Here is a 19,221-nt window from a genome sequence, read left to right as displayed (position 1 = left end):
GTCTGCTAAACATCACCCTAATAAATGCTTGGTGCTCTTAGCATGAAACTAGCAAGTAAAGAAGCAGCTGCCACCCATCAAGGAGCAGCATGCTTACTAGAGACTATTACAGTACCTTCCATACACTGATAACAGGATAAGAGGGGTTAAACCTCGTAACAGTCCTAGGCATAATTCTAGAGGCACTTCATTAATCTATTTAGCTCTGCTTTTGGCCTTTAAGCCTCCTATTATAGCAATTTTACAGATGATTGCAGAGGTTAATTTCCTTCTTCAACAAACGTCAGTGGGTGGGTGTTAAAGCTGGCATTAGAGTCCATGAGTCCCAATCATCATCAGTCCCTCCATGTTGCAGATACCCAAGGAGGAATGGCACAAGCCCTGTTGTGGAAAGACTGGGTCTGAATTCAGCTGTGCTTTTATAGCCCTGCCTTACTTTGGGACTGTGTTTGGAGACCAAATCTTCAAGGGAGATGTTGGGATCCAGGGTACTACACAGACTACTGGGCAGTGAGCTCATTTCTGAACCCTTGGAAAGATCTGTTTCCCTGTGTCATAGCTCAGCACTCCACTCACAGTACTGGTCTCACATATTTCTGTCGGAAAGACAATTGGGGCATGTGAAGGCCCATTGCAGGAGCCCAAAGGATGAGCATGAGAGAGAAGAATTACTCTTCCCAGCCTCACTTCATAGCTATGGACTCTCCTCCTTCTCCTTTTTCTTGTATTCCTGTTCTTGATGCATATGAATGAGCAGAAACACATGAACTCCCTACTGGGAATGGATTTTAAGCAGCCATTCAGACACGAGGATCCTACCTCAAGCTTGGCTGACTGCATGATGGCTTGCTTGCAGTTTGGACCTGAATACATTGGGGAATTCCAATTACTGACTTGCCTTCAAGTCCCTTATTTCCAAACCTTTCATTATTTGAATCTTCAATCAGCCTCAGAGGTGCCACGAACACCCATTGAATACTGTCAGGAGGCTCCCTACAGTTGTGCTTTCATGAGGATTTCATGCCAGGAGGGCCTTTAAAGGGGAGGCTAGTCAAAGGACATCTCCAGAATGAAGTGCTGGAAGGGAGCTCTCCACCACATAACCTTTGGGGCCCAGTGTGAAAGGAGTACCTGTTGTCGCCTCCTTGTTCCAGCTAAGCAGTCTCTTAAATACCTGTTGTTAGGACTGAAGATGAAAAAAGCACTGGCATCAGGCATTGGCACAGCCTTTTCCTTGAGGTGCAGCTCAGACATTGGGCGAGGCCGAGGGCCGACAGGCATCTCAGGTTCCTCCTCATCTTCCTCTGCTGCAAGAATTTTTTTTTTTTTAATGCAAAATACAATCCCTTCTGGAGCACTGGAACATTTGTCTTTATCATAATTAGAACTAAAACCTAAAAATCATTGAAATAGGATAATGAAAGCTTGAGGTTCCTTGTCCACTTCCTTTCTCCAAGTTTCCACTGCCAAGTGCTCTCCTTGGCAGACATTGATCTAGACTCTGTAAAACCATTAATGCTTGTAAACCCACAATATCCTCACAAAAGTCTCCTTAGATGCTTCACTGTCCCTCCTGCTAAAAACGCTTCTTCTAATAACTGACTTAAATCTTTCTTGCTATGGTCTACACCCATTATCTACTTCCTTATTTTCCATGGACATAGAAAATAGAGAACTGTCTTCCTCTTGCAGAAGGGTTTTAAATAGTTGAGGACCATTATTATGCTTCTGAAAGGCTTTCTGTTTCCTAGAGCAAAACAACAGTCTTTCCTGAGGTGCTGTGTTCATTGGGGGTCTGATTATTCTTGCTAGATTATCTGCAAGATAAACCTGCAGTTGAGCTTTTACTGGTACAGAGGACAGCTTCTTATATCTTATAATACCATCTTCCTGATTAAATGTCCTTCATGGTCACTTCTTTTCATTACACTGTACCATTGATTTGCCATCAGTTTCTGATGTACATAAAGCACAGATTATTTACCACAGAACAGCTGCCTACCCTATCCCTCTGCATTTGTGCTGTTGACCATTCCCAAGAATGGCACTTAGACCTCATCCTTATTGAATGGCATCATTTTCTTCAGACCAGCCCTCCAGTTTATCAACGTCTGTTTTTCGCCTTTTGTGTGGCTATTTATGGAGCCACTGGCACATCTGGGATTGTGTCTGGATGAGTGCACGTATGTCCCAGAGCAAACATGAAGCATGAGCACGTTGACTTACATAATTCAGAAATTCTTAAAATTGTCCCCTTTCATGACTCAGTGCGGGGAAGACTGAAAAGGGAACAAGGTTGAGACTCTAGAACCTGATGTCTACAAAAGCAGATCTCCAGGCACCGTGCAGATCAGGGTGCACCTTTAAGGGAAAAAAAAGGCACAGAACTGAGGCTAAGGGGTATGTGTATGAGAATCTTCCACTTTTGAGGATTTCCTCTAACTGCTGAAGTCAGATGTTGCTTTGCAAATGACATTAATAGGATTTTGCTGTTTTAAATATCCCAATCCTCTCACTTAATCTGCAAGACAGGAAAAAATATTTTAAGAATAGAGCCTGATAGTTTAGATGCAAGTGATTAATCTTCCAGACAATACAATGTAGGAAACTCTAGTTAAAAGGTTTATCTTGAGTCCATAAGGTGAAATAAATTCCAGGAAGAACCTTTTCCTCTAAGGTCGTGTACTGTACTTGATCTGGTAATGGACTCAACAGAAAAAAAAAATTAATCAGCACAGACCCTAATCTAGATGTCAGAGACGGGAGAAATGTGGCTTTTCTATGCATGTTGTTTTTAAAAGCTTGGTTTTGTGTTGTAATATATTTCAAAATACTCTTTCTGCAGGCTTTATTAATTAAAGAAACAGTCTTTGAAAAGTACTTTTGTGCACAGTACTTGTAAAATTTGTGTTAATGCTCATATTTATATAATATTACTATACTTCGCACTTTCACCTTTTACCTACAGGTTTCAGAGCGAGATGACAGTGAACAGGGTAAGCAAATTATTTTTCTTCTTTAACAGTCCAGAATACCAAGGACCATAATCACACGGGATATTTGAGACTCTTACTTAAAAGGACTAATCTTCTGAGTCCCTATTCTGCGTCTTCACTATTAGATGATTCTTTTTCTTTTACTTAGATGAACACTTAAAAAAACACTTTTAAATGAGTATAGAACAATGCCTTAGGAAAATAGATTCTTAGCAGAAAGAACAGACCCTTGAAGACCATAAAGAACATTGTCCCTCTCCTCTTTTTCTTGCGTGTGCAAGAAATACATTAACGATTCTGGCAACCATGTACCTTCAGACTGGAAAACAAGTTCAGTTCCTCAGCCATAAATAAAGAATTTATTTTTCATTTGAAGTACGGTACAGAAGAAAAGAAACACTGAGGCCCAAATATGCAAACAATAACATGGTTATAGATTCAGCTCAGGTCACTGCCTAAGCCATCTACCTGCATATAGGAACACGTTGCACAGCTGCCACAACTGTAGAAGCAAAGGTAAAGGTGGTATTCACAGATGGGCTGGGCAGCCCATTGGCTGCAATCCAACACTTGTTCTTTGACTGTTTTCTAAACATAAGATGTATTTGTGTTTAAAAAGAGACCCTACTATTCCAGATTGCCACGGAATCACAAAGAAACTTGGCAAAGAGCTGCCAATTCCAGATCTAGGTTGGAATTCTCCTAAAGCTCAAGAAAATTCAAATCTGGAACTCTCATCTTGAACTATGCTTCATTGGAATGGTAATGCCCTTTGGTTATGAAGCTGTAAGCACACACAGGCCAAAGTGCAGCATCACTAAGAAATTCAATGATGAGGAGATTTTTTTTACAGTACAAAGACTGGAACTGTGGTGTAAGGACATTGCTTTGCATCAAGCTCCCATGAATCATCCACAGCTTTTACCTTCATTTAACATTCTGAATGCTTTGTATGTTTCTGTACTAGACTGCAAGACTAGCTGTCTTCCTGAAATAAACATATCATCATAATAATCCTTCTAGTATACACAAATCTCTGGAAGACCTAGTCTCTCCCTCCAGCAAAGGGGATAGGTGATCTGATGAGCTGCAAGTACACAGACTATGCTGGAGGCCGTGAGCAACATTTTGTAGCAAATGGAGTCAGAAGAGGTTATTGAGAAAACTGCTTAAGGCACCGGAAACAAATAGGAAATTGAGCAAAGTAGCTTGAACAAATAAAGGGAAAACGAATGAAACGACCATTTAAAGTTGTTTCTGAACACTGAGTTACGGTGAAGGATGTTTTCAGAGGATGGAATGGTACACAGCCATGGAAAGGTCACAGGTATTTACAGCTTAAATCATAAACAGAAAATAGGTGGAACCAGCTGACTGTGTCTAATAAGCAATAGGGTGCTTCACCCAAGCACAGTTGAAAAGGATCCACATGCAAGTAGGCAAGAAAAGGTGTGTTCCCAGATGGGCCCTGTGTGGCAGCACAGCATCTCCTGTAGCACAGCTGGACCAATTACCTATCAGCAGAAGGATTTTGGACTGGTCAGATGGCTACAAGGGAACTGGACAGGTACATGTGGGGTTTGAGAAATTCTTGCTGGTTAATGCTGGGGAAAGCCTTGGAGCCTTGTTCCCCAAAACTGTCTGCATAAGGCAGATGCGGCATGCCACATCAGCTCTGAGAGGGCCTTGGTGTTCCTGAGCTTTATACAGCAGAATGGAATAGTTGACTGTGGTAAATCTGATCTAACAAGGGATTTACAAAACTTTAGTGCATCTGAGCCTTATGGCTGACTTCCATGAACTCTTAAAGAAATGGCTGTGTAATTGTGTGAGCTGTTAGGGATCATTTAGAGAAAAACACTAAGATTTTCAGAGGGTTGGAAAAGAGAAAATGTAACTTCATCCTTCACAAAGAATTGATAAACAATTCAGGGAATAGGCCCATTTAAAAATGGTATCATACAGCGGCAAACAACAAGGATGCTGTCCCTAATACTTCAGAAGATGGGAGAATATTCAAATTTTAGCTTCTGGTCAAAAGTATGCTAAGCCAGGGCCTGGCACCCCAAGGCAGGAGTTAAAATTGTTTTTACTTAATTTTCTGCACTCTAATCCTAGGCATGGCTGCAGATAGAATTCACATAATATAAATAGTAGATGTAGTTTTTCTAATATAGTTCACATGCTGGACTTTTTCTAAGCTATCCACAGAAGGTAACTGAAACACAATTCTGTCATCTGTAGGCTTAAATTCTATACACAGGTGATTGTACCTTCACTTGAAAAAAATCTAATGATATGCAAGTTTAAATCAGCTGAAAAATGGATACAGAACTTTATCAGTTGCTTGAATTTGTGCTTCTGACTAAAGACTCCCATAAACACTTTAGCAGCTAGGGGTGGGTGTCCAGTACGTCCTTGTGACTATGGAGGTGCTGGAAAGATTAAAGCCAGAATGATCTGCCCCAGGCAATGTTAAAACAGTATTACTTTGTGTGACAGCCACACCCTATTCCTGATAAATGGGATATAAATATGGATGAATACAAGTATAGCACGACTGGGGATTTTTTTTTACCAAAGATCAAATGCAATGAACAGTTTTCTTTTTCTCTTGTCTGAAACCCTTGTCCATCTATTTAAAATGAACTATTCTGTCTTTCTTTACCAACATTAACAGACATTTAATAAGAAACATGGAATGGAAGATAATGCATTTTAATACCTATTGCAGCTTGTTACATAATCCTAGAAGGGTAGAGCAGGAAAGGATCACAAAAGGCCCTTTGTTTCATGACTCTGCTAAGCTAGGATCAATTAATTCTTATGTCTAAGCCTTTTCTGGTAGATACTTTTATGACCTGTTCTTAACAGCGTTCAGTGATGCTGGGCTTCCACAAACATCTTCATGATCTTTTCTGGCCTCTGTATTAGAAAATTCTCCCCTGGAGTGAATCTTAAACCTGCTACATCTTCATAATGGAGATAATTCCCCTTCCACCCGCAAGAGGCTTTTATGCATTTGAAGATGTTCCTCCTGTCTTTCTTATCTCAAATGGCCACAATTCTTTCAATCTTCAACACTTCCTACTAGTGTTGTTTTTGCTACACTCTTCTACACTCCTTAAAATTCAGCCCTATTTCTCCTAAGCAGAGTAACGAAAATGAGATATGATACCCCAGGTGAGATCCCATTAGTCATTAACAGAACAGAAGAATTGCTTTGCTCTGGTTAGTTTTCACTGGCCAGTTAGAAGAAACCCATAAGTGGACTAAAGGGTAATGTTTTCACTGTTTATAAACCTCACTACTTGCTTGCTTTTTGAAAGAAAGCAAAATGTTGTTGGCACCTGTTGAATGTGTGATCACATGATTCAGATTCTTTTCTCAAGGACTGTTACCTAAATATCTGTCACCTAGGATCTTTATTTGTGAGTTATTTATTCCTGTCTACGTATAGAGCCTGGCACTTTCAATTTTATTTAGACCATTTATCCAGTTCCACAAGAGCTCGTTGAATTCTAATGCTGCCCTCCAGCACGCGTCCTGTCCTTCCTAGCTTCATATCATCTGCAAATGTAATGAGCATATTTCCTCTTCCATCATTCAGGTCATTAACAATGAACTGAGCTGAACTCGGGATAGGCCCTTGGGTTCCATAACCTCACACAGGCCATCACTACTCCCCCCATAAAGGGTCTGACCAATTTCTCTCCCAGTCATCTGGACCATGTTTTTCTAGCCAGCTTACGAGAATGTTATGAGAGAGTCAGCAAAACTGACATCTGACATCTACGTCTTTTCTTCTGTCTACAAGTCTTGTGAGCCTCTCCTAGAAGAAAATAAGGGTGGTTTGACATGATTTGTTCTTGGCAAAAATCTATGTTGGCTCCTAGTCATCTCCTTATCTTGCAGTCATATTGTTTGTTTAATCATTTGTTCCAGCACTTTTCCAAGAATGGAAGTTGAACTGACTAGCTTACAATTCTTCTGCTCCAATCCAACACGCCATTCAGAATCTCTTGAAAAACTGCTTGAAACTTTGAGAATTCTTCAACTGGTGTTTTAAGTATCAAAGCATGAAGTTAGTTAGATCCAACAGACTTGAAAACTAGTCTAACTAATGCTCTAGCTTGTTTATTCCAATTCTAGGCTGAGATCTTCTGCTTTTAGAATTATGTTAAGAAGTCACGCTGTTGTTTTTGATGAGAAAAAATTGCAAAAACGCATTTGGGACTTTGCCTTTCGTTAGTATCTGTTGTAAGTCTCCTCTGATCACTAAGTACTGAAAAAATAGACTGAGAACAGTCATATGTATATTTTCATATACAGAGATTTGCACATTTTTTGATTTTTTCTTCTGTTTCCAAATACAGTACTTTACAGAGAACCAAATGAAATATGACTAATCAGTATAGGGACTGCAAAGAAATAAGACCGTATCTGTGCAAACAAACGCAAGAACTTCATCCTGTCCTGCCATTAAAACATTACATGTTCAGCATATCTGCTACCCCAATTTGGCTTTACTTTCTTTAGCAACTGCAGCTTCTCTTTGTCAAATCAGGGATAAGAGGAAGAAGATAAATACCTGGTGCTTCTGTTGGGGGATATGGGCTCTTTTCTTCATTTTCATTGGGTTGATAATCATCCATGTTGATCTGATAGAAATGGAAGGAGAAGAAGCAAAGCCTTTATTAGTCAAGGCAGAGGGTTTTCATGACCTCAGAAACCTAAACTGCTCATGCCATCACTGCAAAGAGAGAGCTGGCTGGCAGTAGACATTACCTTAGTAGCAGGCAGGGATTCTCCATCAGCAGTGATCGATTTCAGCTCAATTTTCTCCTCCTTTGTCTCCTCCTCCACAGCTGTTTTTTCTATCTCCTGTTTCTTTTCAGGACTAGCAGTCCTAACAATTTTAGGAGATAAAAAGCAAAGAGTTACAAAGGTGAAAAGCTGTTTCCTTTTCAGGAACCTCATGTACTACAGCTCACATCATGAGAACGATCAGCTGGCTGGCACCGCCATTCTGAGTCCAGCTTACATACCAGCCACTCCACCTTGTTCTCATCTGCAGGCAAAGGCAGAAACTCTAATTCTATATAGTGTTATTTTATTTTATAGTTTTTTCAGTGGCAGGTGTTTGTGTGGGTGGGTTGGTGTGCATGTGCATGGGGCAGAAATACGTGGCTGTGTGTTTGTGCACATGTGTATCCTAGCCTTGTCACCAGAGGTCTTTTTGTTCACCTGATGACAGACATGAACCGTTCTCAACCCATATTTTGTGGACTTCCAGTAGGTTGCCTACAAAGTTTTGCCCCTTGCTGCAATCCCAGAGCTAGGGAAACCTGCTGACCAGCATGTAGAACAAAGCAGAAAGATGTGCAAAAGAGATTTCCTCCAAGCAGCCTGGAAGATAGCGATTAGAAATAAATAGTAAGGAGAGGCTTCCCCAGAAGCGGCAGCTGGGAATGACAGAGAAGCTCTACACCCAGTTCCTGCCTTGTGAAAGTGTGCAGAAACACTAAAAGAACTGGCAAGAAAAGAACAGCATGTGGCCTCAAAAGAGAAGGAAGCTGCTGAATATTTTGTAATGGGAATGACAGTCTGAAAATACGCCTTGTGGTCCAAAACAATCAGGAGATAATAGGGAGATTCAAGTGGGATTGTAACATGGACACAATTTCATACTCATTCTTCTGCTGATGCCCTGGAAGCTCATCAGTCACCCAGAAATACTTTTCCCCAGTCACACCATTTCAATTGTGGTGACTCCCAGCTAATAACATCTTGCCATTTAATTGAATTATTTTACATATAAATCTATATCTATGTATTTCCATATATAATTATATTAATCACATATATATTTTTTATATATATATATGTATGTGTATATATATGTGTGTGGAGAAGGACTTGAGGGTGCTGATTAATGAGAAGCTCAACACCATGTTCACAGCCCAGAAGGCCAACTGTATCCTGTGCTGCATCAAAAGAAGTGTGGCCAGCAGGTTGAAGGAGGCGCTTCTCCCCCTCTGCTCTACCTTCATTAGACCCCGCCTGGACTACAGTGTCCAGTTCTGGAATCCCTAACATAAGAAGGATATGGAACTCCTGGAACAGGTCCAGAGGAGGGCCAAAAAGATGATCAGAGAGCTGGAGCACCTCTGCTATGAGGACAGGCTGAGAGAGTTAGAGTTGTTCAGCCTGGAGAAGAGAAGGCTCTGGGGAGACCTTATAGCAACCTTCCAGTACCTGAAGAGGCTACAGGAAAGCTGGGGAGGGATTTTTTACAAGGGCATGGAGTGACAGGGTGAGTAGGGAATGGCTTAAATTGGAAGGGGTAAGATTTAGATTAGACATAAGGAGGAATTTCTTCACCATGAGGGTGGTGAAGCACTTGCACAGGTTGCCCAGGGAAGCTGTGGCTGCCTCATCCCTGGAGGTGTTCAGGGCCAGGTTGGATGGGGCCTTGGGCAGCCTCATCTAGTGGGAAGTGTCCCTGCCTATGTCAGGGGGGTTGGAACTGGATGATCTTTAAGGTCTCTTCCAACCCAAACCATTCCATGATTCTATGATTCTTTGATTCTATGATATAATCCTGCAGAGGAGTTATACACACAGATTTCATAGACATACATACTCATTTGCACATTATATGTGCATAATGTATGTGCAACTATACACACAGAAATACATGTTGAGGTGCTAAGGGGCATGGTTTAGTGTTTGATAGGAATGGTTAGACTCGATTATCCGGTGGGTCTCTTCCAACCTGGTTATTCTATGATTCTATGATTCTATTCAGAGAATCACAGAATCACAGAATAACCAGGTTGGAAGAGACCCACCGGATCATCGAGTCCAACCATTCCTATCAAGTCCAACCATTCCTATCAAATTCTATGGTCTATTAGTGTAGATAGGTGTAAACAAATGGATTTACCTAGCTAGCTTTTTCCTTTCTTTTTCCTCTTCCTCCTCTTTCTGTGCAGATGTTAAACTCTCAGCATCAGCAAGGTTGTCCACAGCAATGGCCAAAAATACATTCAGCAGGATATCTGTTTGTGCACTACTTAAAGAAAACAGGCTTTGAAAACTGCCGAACAATATTATACCAAAGATTTCTTAATTGAAAATTTTCAGCAGCCTGTCATCAGATCTCTTTGATTTTCCAAAGTTCCATTTCCTGCAAATGTTCAGGATATGCATATCCAGTATGCAGAAACCCACATCTTCCATACAAATGGCTAATATACTACAACTGTTTTCCAAAACTTGACAACAGAATGACTAATATAAAAGGTCTAAGTCCAGTCTTAGATTCTGATTTCCCATAAAACTCTCTCTTCGTGCAACAAATCGCACTGAAAATAAGGGGAGTGCTGAATGCTTTGCATCTTCGACAGCTCAGGTCACATTTATTAAAGCACTTCTATTAAAGAGCCTCATACCATAAGACATCTCAACTTTGCAGTTTTGGCCTACATTCTTTAGTTGAACAACCTCATTCTGGGTATTCCCATAGACATGAGTGAATTTTATGGACAGCAAGCACAGTGCTCTCACTAGCATTTCTGAGGCAATCAAAAAGGAATTCCGGGCCTTGAAGGGTTGAAATGACAACTTTACCATGTTCCAGTAGAGAGTCCGTGCATGGCCAGTCCTGCCCATGTAGCTTTTCCTTGCCTTGCCAGTTAGTGGTCAGATCTTGTGTTACAAATCTGAACACCTTAGAAATTTCTTGGGAGTAGGTCTAATTATACCATGATAATTTTTAAATAAACTCCAGTTCAAGGTTTAGTCTGGAAATATAGCCACGTCCCTCCCTGTGCTCCAAGGTCTAATGGCTCAAAGTCAGCCAGCATGTAGAGCTGGCTCACATTTTCCTCTGCAGTTCACAAGGAGATCCAAATTGTAGCTTTTTTAAGCTGTCAGGCAGACTGCCTCTCTTGACCTTCAGATAAGAGGAATTGCACCATCTCACTTTGAAGAAGGGACATGCAGGTCAACTGAAATGTCAAATAACAGGGTTTTAGAGATCTGAATTATGGAGAAAAGCCAGAGGAGCTGGGTTGGGACTGCAAGGTGGCTTTATGGAAGAATCAGAATAGAAAGAAATGTCACCTCTGACACAAGAGGGCCATTTATTAGGGAAGAAGAAACTAAACATGAACAAATTTGGAGCAAATTGAGATACAGAACAGAACCTTAGATTTATGTTATATGCAAATTCCTGTGAATAGACACTCACAGCCTAATAATGCAATGTGCTTTGTACCTCCTGGGGTATGTACAGTGCCCTCACTTCACCTCTGAGCCAGAGACAACTGAAGCTACCAGCACAGGCTGGAAGATAACAGAGGACAGGATTTTCTGCTTGTAGAACACACAGATTGCAGTATCTGAAATGGAATACAGTTCCTCTTTGTTTATATATGAATTAATACATGATCTCACATAAATCAGTTATGTCAAACATATGTCACTCCTATAACAGCATTTGTATATAGCATATTGGAGATTATACATATTTTTATTCCATGTAAGTCTTGAATGAAAGCACATGGAATATATTACTGAAAAGGCAATTAAAGCAAAAATATGCAGCAAGTACAGTGGATTAGTTTCTGGAGAAGGCAAGAAAGGAAATCATATGAGGGAATTAAGGGAAATGAAAAATAAAAGCACTAAACATATAAAGATACTAAATAAAATGTAGCATGTGGAACTGGCACGTACCTGGCTCTTACAACTGTTTATATGCCTAAAGTCTTAGCAATAGCTAAAATTAAACAACCTTGTTTAACTTTTGGCAGTGTAAGCCAAAATTCAGACCTAGGGAAAAGGTAAAAATGTAAGGTATGAAATTCATTATTTTCTGACATAACAAAGTAGTAAAGGCTGGCTTTAGATTCAGCCATGCTTGGAGAAAAGATTAGCATAAAAGGATACAGTTTCCACAGATGAAGAGGATGATGAAGTAAATACAGACCAACATTCCTGGAAAAGAGGGGCCGCCATAAGCCATGATCCCATCATACATCACCGAATTCCAGTCCTCCCCAGTCAGGATCTAAATGACACATTCCCACCAATAAGGGACAAAGTGTTAGAATTTGAAAGACCCATTAGCACAAAGATTTCTACTATCCTAGAGAACATCCCCTCCCCCAGGATGGTTGGAGACTTTGGTTGTGTCCATCTAGAAAATAACAACAACAACCACAAAACAAACCAAGGAGAAGACAAAGAGGTCTTGTGCTCAAAGTGTCAAAACAAACTAAAAAAAGAGTTGTTCCCTTGAAGATGATGGCTGGAGGCAAACGGCTCTCCTAGACAACTCTGCTCAAATCTCCCCATCTCTGGCAGGCATTTCCCTCCTACGTGTCATTTGTCTCAGACAAGCTGCACAACCTATAGCACCAAAGAGAACCCTCAGGACAGCCCTCCATTGACACTTCCCTTCACCTTGCATGATTCTAATCTCTTGGTTGATCACTCACAAAACTTCAGTCAGCTTAAAGAGTATTCTCTGGTGCTGTGAACACATATTTCTCCTCCCCATGTGGGAGGGGGAGAAGAGCTTCAAGGGTCAGGCTTTGGGCTGCTGGTGCTGTCCTGGTACGTGGCAATGGCCATTCTCTTGTTCTACCCTGCTAAGACCTGGTGACTTGTCTACCAACAGAGGTTTGGTTCCCCACTTTGGGAGAGACTACTCCTGTGCTGGCAAGCATAGCAGGGCACATTGCTCCTGGAACCATTAGCCTGATGTCCAGTCTCAGCGACTGTCAGGCTGCAGGGGAAGGATGCAGGACCTGCTCTTTTTTTTTGCCCCACGAATACATAATGCACTGGTCACTTTAGGACCACTCTTGCCCTTACCTGAAACACAGTGAGAAGAGACTGGGGGAAGTTGTCGAATGTACTCCTCCTGGTCTGCATCTCATCAAAGTTAAACTTGCCCCCAAAGAGCTGCATCCCCAGAAGCGAGAAGATGATAATGAAGAGGAAGAGAAGCAGCAACAGGGAGGCAATGGAGCGGACTGAATTCAGGAGTGAAGCCACAAGGTTACTCAGGGAGTTCCAGTATCTGGGAGAGAAAATATAGGCAATTAAAGTTTCTTCAATCCAAGACAGGTGTGTATGGACTGCACAGGATATTGGCTCAGGCTGCCTCCTGCTTACAAGCAGGCATTTCCAACCATCCTTTTAAGCCGTGAATCATTGATGTACTTCCCTAGGATAATGAGAGCTACTGCAGCTAATGAGTAATTTTACTACCACACATGTACATACACAATTCCCTCCACACCCTACCCCATACGCACACCCAGAAGATTATTGCAGCACTCTCCACCTAAGGCTCTGTAAATCTTATGTCAATACACAGTGATTAGTTCTTGCTGCTTCAGTGAGTTACATTCTAACCAACCTCATTAGAACACTCACAGATGTTATGGCAGACAGAATACCTTACTCCAGAGAATCATAGAATCACTTAAGTTGGAAAAGATCACCGAGTCCAACCCTTAACCTAATACTGCCAAGCTCACCACTAAACCACATCCCTAAAAGCCACATCTAGAGGTCTTTTAAATACCTCCAGGAATATTGAGTCAATCAATTCCCTGGGCAGCCTGTTCCAATGCTTGAAAACCCTTTCCGTGAAGAAATTTTCTAGTATCCAGTCTAAACCTTCCCTGGCACAACTTGAGGTGATATCCTCTTGTCCTATCTCTGGGAGAAGAGACCTATCTCACTGCAAGCTCCTTTCAGATAGTTGTAGAAAGCGATAAGGTCTCCCCTCAGCCTCCTTTTCTCCAGACTAAACAGTTCCAGTTTCCTCAGCCACTCCTCATAAGACTTATGCTCCAGATCCTTTACCAGTTTCACTGTCCTTCTTTGGACGCACTCCAGCAGCTCAATGTCTTTCTTGTAGCGAGGGTCTCAAAACTGAACACAGTATTTGAGGTGTGGCCTCACCAGTGCCAAGTACAGGGGAACAATCTCTTCCCTAGTCTTGCTGGCCACGTTATTTCTGATGCATGCCAGGATGCTATTGGCCTTCTTGGCCACCTGGACTCACTGCTGGCTCATATTCATCTGGCTGTCAATCAACACCCCCAGGTCCTTTTCTGCTATGCAGCTTTCAAGCCACTCTTCCCCAAGACTGTAGCGTTGCACAGGGTTGTCGTGACCCAAGTGCAGGACCTGGCACTTAGCCCTGTTGAACTTCATACTGTTGGCCTGGGCCCATCAATACAGCTTGTTCAGATCCCTCTGTAGAGTCCTCCTACTTTCAAATAAATCAACACTTCTACCTAGCTTAGTGTTATCTGCAAACTTATTGAGGGCGCATTTGATCCCTTTGTCCAGAATGTTGATAAAGACATAAAACAGAACTGACCCCAGTGGGGAACACCACTTGTGACTGGCTGCCAACTGGATCTACTTCCATTCATCTGTCCTTTAGTAGCCAACAAGAGCAGATGGGGAAACAGTTTGGACGCAAATACAAACTTGTCCAAAATCTGGTGTGTGTGAGTATGTGCTTGGGCTCAGTCACACATAGAGGTTGTTAAGCTTTCCGGGGCTGAGAGGAATGAGCAAGGTATTAGAGGTCCTTAACATCCACTAATGCTTGTTTTATATGGGTCCTAAATGAGAGCCCAGAGTTTGCTTTACTTTGGAAGAAGCACACTACCACCACTTTTTGGGGTATCAAACCCACCATACTTCCTCAGACATAACATTTTGGAAAGGTTTAGAGCTAGATTCAAATACAGCCGGATAAGGTATATTCAGTATAAGCAGGACATCAACACACCAGCTGATCACAATGACCAAAATTAACAGATGTTTCTTCTGTTATCTGGAACTGACATAATTTTCTTTGATATAACCAAGGTGAAACCCACTTAGACCGCTTACTGAAAGAAGGTCAAATTACTTGTGATGTCACACAAAATGACAGATAATTTAGACTTCTGCTTTTAGAACATCTACTGTTTAAGAAAGAGGATGGTTAAGACCTGCTTTTCTCAGCATATTCAGGCTTCTGCCCAGACCAGGCTGATGCATGATGCAGAGAAAGTATCTTCTTGCCCTTGTGGTCTCATTTATGGGTTCAAAGACATGCCAGCAGCACGGTCTGCTTCAGCATTTCAGTTTGCTTGTGTTCTTTGTCAGCCTGGAGAGTAGCCACGTGATAGAAAAAGGATGCATTTTTCTAAAGAATCCATCATATCACCCATGAAGCAATTTTCACTTTAGTCTTACATCTGCTCAACCACTCCTACTCTACTGCTTAGCTGGTCATGACCACTCCTCTTTTACACAGTCTGACAGAACTCTCAGACTGGGCTGAAGCTTAGCTGTCATCTTTCAATCACCTTATTTTGAATACACATTTCACAGTTCAGCAAGCCAGCAATATTTGCCTGTAAACTCTAAGTCTTCCTTCCAGCACCGTTTTTTTTGCCCCACCACCATGATTTGAGATCCTACTGTGGCCAAAGTTTTCCACTCCTTTTCCCCAAAACCCATAACAGCGAACCTTTCTTTCCTTACAGGACTCAATTTCTAGACTTATTTTCCTCAGAGGTAAAAGTTCCACTTGAGAAGGATGGCAGACATGACTAGCACTCTTGTTCCTCTGAGGAAGCCTGATCCTTCAACATACAAATCTGTTCTGAAGGTAGTTTAGTCATTAGAGACAAGTGTTCCTAAAATCCTAGTCAAATTAGTATTTTTAAAGTGTCAGTAAAAGAAGACTTTCCTTGTCCCATGGAAGACAGGAATGTCTGAGTAGCCCAATCACTTCATGAGGGTTAGCAATTTGATCTGCGGAGGGACACTGCCATGTCCTCTGAAGTTCAGCAACTGGTTCATCTCCAAGGGCTGAGCTTCAAATAGAACTTCGATTTTTTTTTTTTCCCCTCCAGTCCAGCTTCAGCACTTCAGAGTGAACTAGAATGCTTTAAAGTTTAACTGCAATTAGAGAGATGAGCAGTGAAAAACTACAGAGCAAAGGTAAGGGCATGGAAGCTGTGGGCTCAGTGCCACCAACTGTCTGCACTGAATGTGCAATGTAACAGCTCACTGTATTTGCATTTATGCTTACAGCTCACATACTTTCACAGTTTGGGAGGAAGGGAAAATTACACAGGAAAAGGGAAAAAATAATTTCTGATGAAACTCCACTGACTTCAGCATCCTTAAACCAGAAATTGATGGGATCCAGAATATCTCTCTGAGTCTCCCAATGTCATCCAGGACACATTTTCTAGGTCCTTCTAGCAGTGCCCCTAAGAGGCATACAGTAAAGCTGTTACACATCTGAATATTCCCAGTGACTCACTTTAAGCTTAAATGTCTTACTATCTCAGAGTGCAACTGCACAGAATTTTATCAGCTCTGCATTTCTTACAAATGGCTCAATAACTGAGATCCAGTTTCATATGTAACTATCAAACTTAAAGCAATTAACTGAGATGACCTGGTGATAAGATTAGTGCTGTTTTATCTCTGTATTGAGTGCTACCTAGAAAAACAGCACCATTAGAAAAGTAAACAAACTAATGGAGGGAAAGGGAAGAAAAAGGAAAAAGGAGAGGATAAGGAAAGCTTGACTTGACTAGGACGTGAAAATAAAAATTGTCTTATCTTAGCGTCCTTGAAGTCTGACCTGAGGTTACCATCTGTCACATTAGGTAGTAGCAGAGCTAACATGAACACTCCCTCAAAGCGAGATCTGGGGTTTCTCAATGAAACAGAAGGCTTTTAAGTCAGTAACAGTTGAAGCCCAGACAAAGGAAAACTGTTTCACTATTTCGTCCTCTTTGGTTGATATACTACAAAGAAAAAACAGTTATAATAAATCTCATGGCACTGCAGGATGGAATCAGAGGTTTTGGACCAGGCAGCATATAATGAGAGGTCTGAGAGAAAGCACTGCTGCTGCTTCAGACTTATAGGGAAATGAATGTGTTCTTAACATCTCCCACTTGCAGATCTCAGACTGTTGAGGATGCCAGTGAACGAGGCACTGCAAAATCCCAGTGAGCACGATATGATTATGCTCCCTGTTTCAAAATGGAGGAATGATGCAGATAAGTTAAATGGTTTGTTCAACATCTCCCATAAAAATCAATCGCAGAATTGGATTAGAACTTAATGTGCACTTCTATTCTCTTCCCTCTCCTCTCCATTGCCTTCTTCTATGTCTTTATGATATTGGCAATCACAGTCGCAGAGCTTAAAACATTAGCAACATCAGCAGTCTTATTGTAAGAAAGCTTCCCACACTGTTCATCCAATATAAAATCACTTTGAAAGCAGGTACAAAAAGAAGGTGCCCTGTCTCTCCTCCCTACAGTTAGCAGTGCTGTACCTGGTGATAGGATTAGGTATAAAATGACAAATTTCAGTATGTTGTTGCAAATGAATTCATTTTTTTAAGTATAAAGAACTAAATATAAGAATTTATTAAGCCATAAAGGATTATTTATAATGATAAAATAAGTTTTCTCCTCATAACAAAAGAGGATTTTCTGCACAGCCCTGTAGAAATTAGGGAGAATAAAACAAATAGATTACATTGTGTGCTTGTCTAACGTACAAGACTAGATTCTGAAGAGCATTTATAATTTTAGAAAAAATGTTTGCTCTTGAATTTCTAAATGTGGTTTCTAAAATGATGCATTGTTCATCTGATGATGTCTTTATTTATTTCTATTATATTAGGGAGCTCTATTTATGTTTTTCTCAGAAGTGTAATGCACGCAGAATTTTTTTGAGCTTGGTGTTTACCATGGAAAATCCATACAAATATCTAAAGATTAGGCTGCCTACTGATATACTGTCACCAGAGTAATTTGCCTGCTTTGTGCCTTTTTAATGCCCTTGATTATCACTATTTCCATTTCCACTCTATGTCTCTATGTCATTGCTATGAATATATATTTGACATAAAACATTACACTATCATTCCTCCTACACTTCTCAGCTTTCTAGGATTTTGTCCTTCTGCATTTTAATTGCACTCAGGTGGTGTATTCCACCAGTATTGATAATGTTGTTAATAAATCATCACTGTATTTAGAGCTCAGTGAATAATGGAAAAATCTGTTTTTTACTGGAGAATATCAGAGGTAAAAGTTTCACTTCAATGCCAAAATATTCTCTCCTGTGGTAAGACATGAGTGGGCCAAAAATATTTCTTTGGAGGCTTGTTCTAGGGCTTCCACATGAGGGTGAACTTCACCCACGGAGGGGAAAAATCATGAAGAAAATGATGAATAATTAAAAAATCACAGATAAACCTGAGACTACTGCAACCTACTTGCCAATATTTTAGGAACAGGGAAGAAGGCAAAATCCGATTAATGCATTATTCATTACAAGTTATTCCTCTGCTCTGTGCTTTACACATAGGTCCTTGTACAAAATGAAGGAGATGTATTCCAGGTAACACTTGCTTCCATGCAAAGCTGTATTTTAGTTCTATTGCACAATAAAGGTAAATATAACCAGTTCTGCTGCTTGCTGGTTCCAGCATTACATCTCTGCCCGAAGCTCTAGGAATATTTGAGTACTCCAATACCTCAAGCTTCCTAAAAAATTAATGATATTCTCTCAGCATTTTCCTTTCTGTTAGAGAATTCTCTTAGCTAGATTATATATTTTGTGTAGGAGTAGAGAAATGTCTTGAAAAAACAATGACCTCTCCAGGATGCTATGTTGAAGCTTATGCCTTTATAGCTATTGGTATGTTGCCCTGGGTGTATCTGATTACCCAATGCCTAAAACAGCTACTGGTTTCCTCAGAAACCAGGCCTGGGACTCAGTGATGATAGCTTTCAGACACAAAGGTCCAGGAAAAACAGTCACCACATCAGAGATCCCCACTATTCCTGAAAGGGCAAAGATCCCTTTCTTGCTGGAAACTCTTGTTAGCTGGAACATTTTTGCCTCTTCTCTGATCACAAGTCTAAGCAGAATACCTTTTTTTTTATAACAGCTGTAGGCTTGCTTTGGACTCTCTTTCTAAGACTGTAAGCTGATTTCTGTCTCTGTCATCTGACCCTGAAAACCATTTATCTTGCCAGAGAGTAGGGGCTCGAAAGTTTAAGGGTGAATCTTGTAAGGTGCACAAGTCTAAGTCTGTTGTTTTTTCTGCGTCTCAGCTCTGCCATCTTGACTGTCTTCCAGTTTTGGT

The 19,221-nt window shown here is 40.9% G+C and overlaps 1 protein-coding gene across 23 annotated transcripts in view; it reads right to left on the bottom strand.

Moving 5' to 3' along the window:
• Positions 1-19,221, bottom strand: part of CACNA1C (calcium voltage-gated channel subunit alpha1 C) — a 480,521-nt gene that overhangs the window by 86,107 nt on the left and 375,193 nt on the right. For all 23 annotated transcript variants that reach the window (XM_069861396.1, XM_069861462.1, XM_069861443.1 and 20 more), the window contains exons 14-19: positions 12,885-13,092; positions 11,955-12,075; positions 9,946-10,060; positions 7,785-7,905; positions 7,588-7,657; positions 1,175-1,307 (exon numbers count right to left, since the gene is read on the bottom strand). In XM_069861396.1, the coding sequence (XP_069717497.1) occupies positions 1,175-1,307; positions 7,588-7,657; positions 7,785-7,905; positions 9,946-10,060; positions 11,955-12,075; positions 12,885-13,092 (768 nt within the window). The remainder of the gene's footprint in view (positions 1-1,174; positions 1,308-7,587; positions 7,658-7,784; positions 7,906-9,945; positions 10,061-11,954; positions 12,076-12,884; positions 13,093-19,221) is intronic.

Source organism: Phaenicophaeus curvirostris, chromosome 1 (genome assembly GCF_032191515.1).
Source record: "Phaenicophaeus curvirostris isolate KB17595 chromosome 1, BPBGC_Pcur_1.0, whole genome shotgun sequence".
Classification (NCBI taxonomy): Eukaryota; Metazoa; Chordata; class Aves; order Cuculiformes; family Cuculidae; genus Phaenicophaeus; species Phaenicophaeus curvirostris.
Note: the sequence above shows the minus strand (reverse complement) of the source record. Positions and strands in the feature narration are given on the sequence as shown.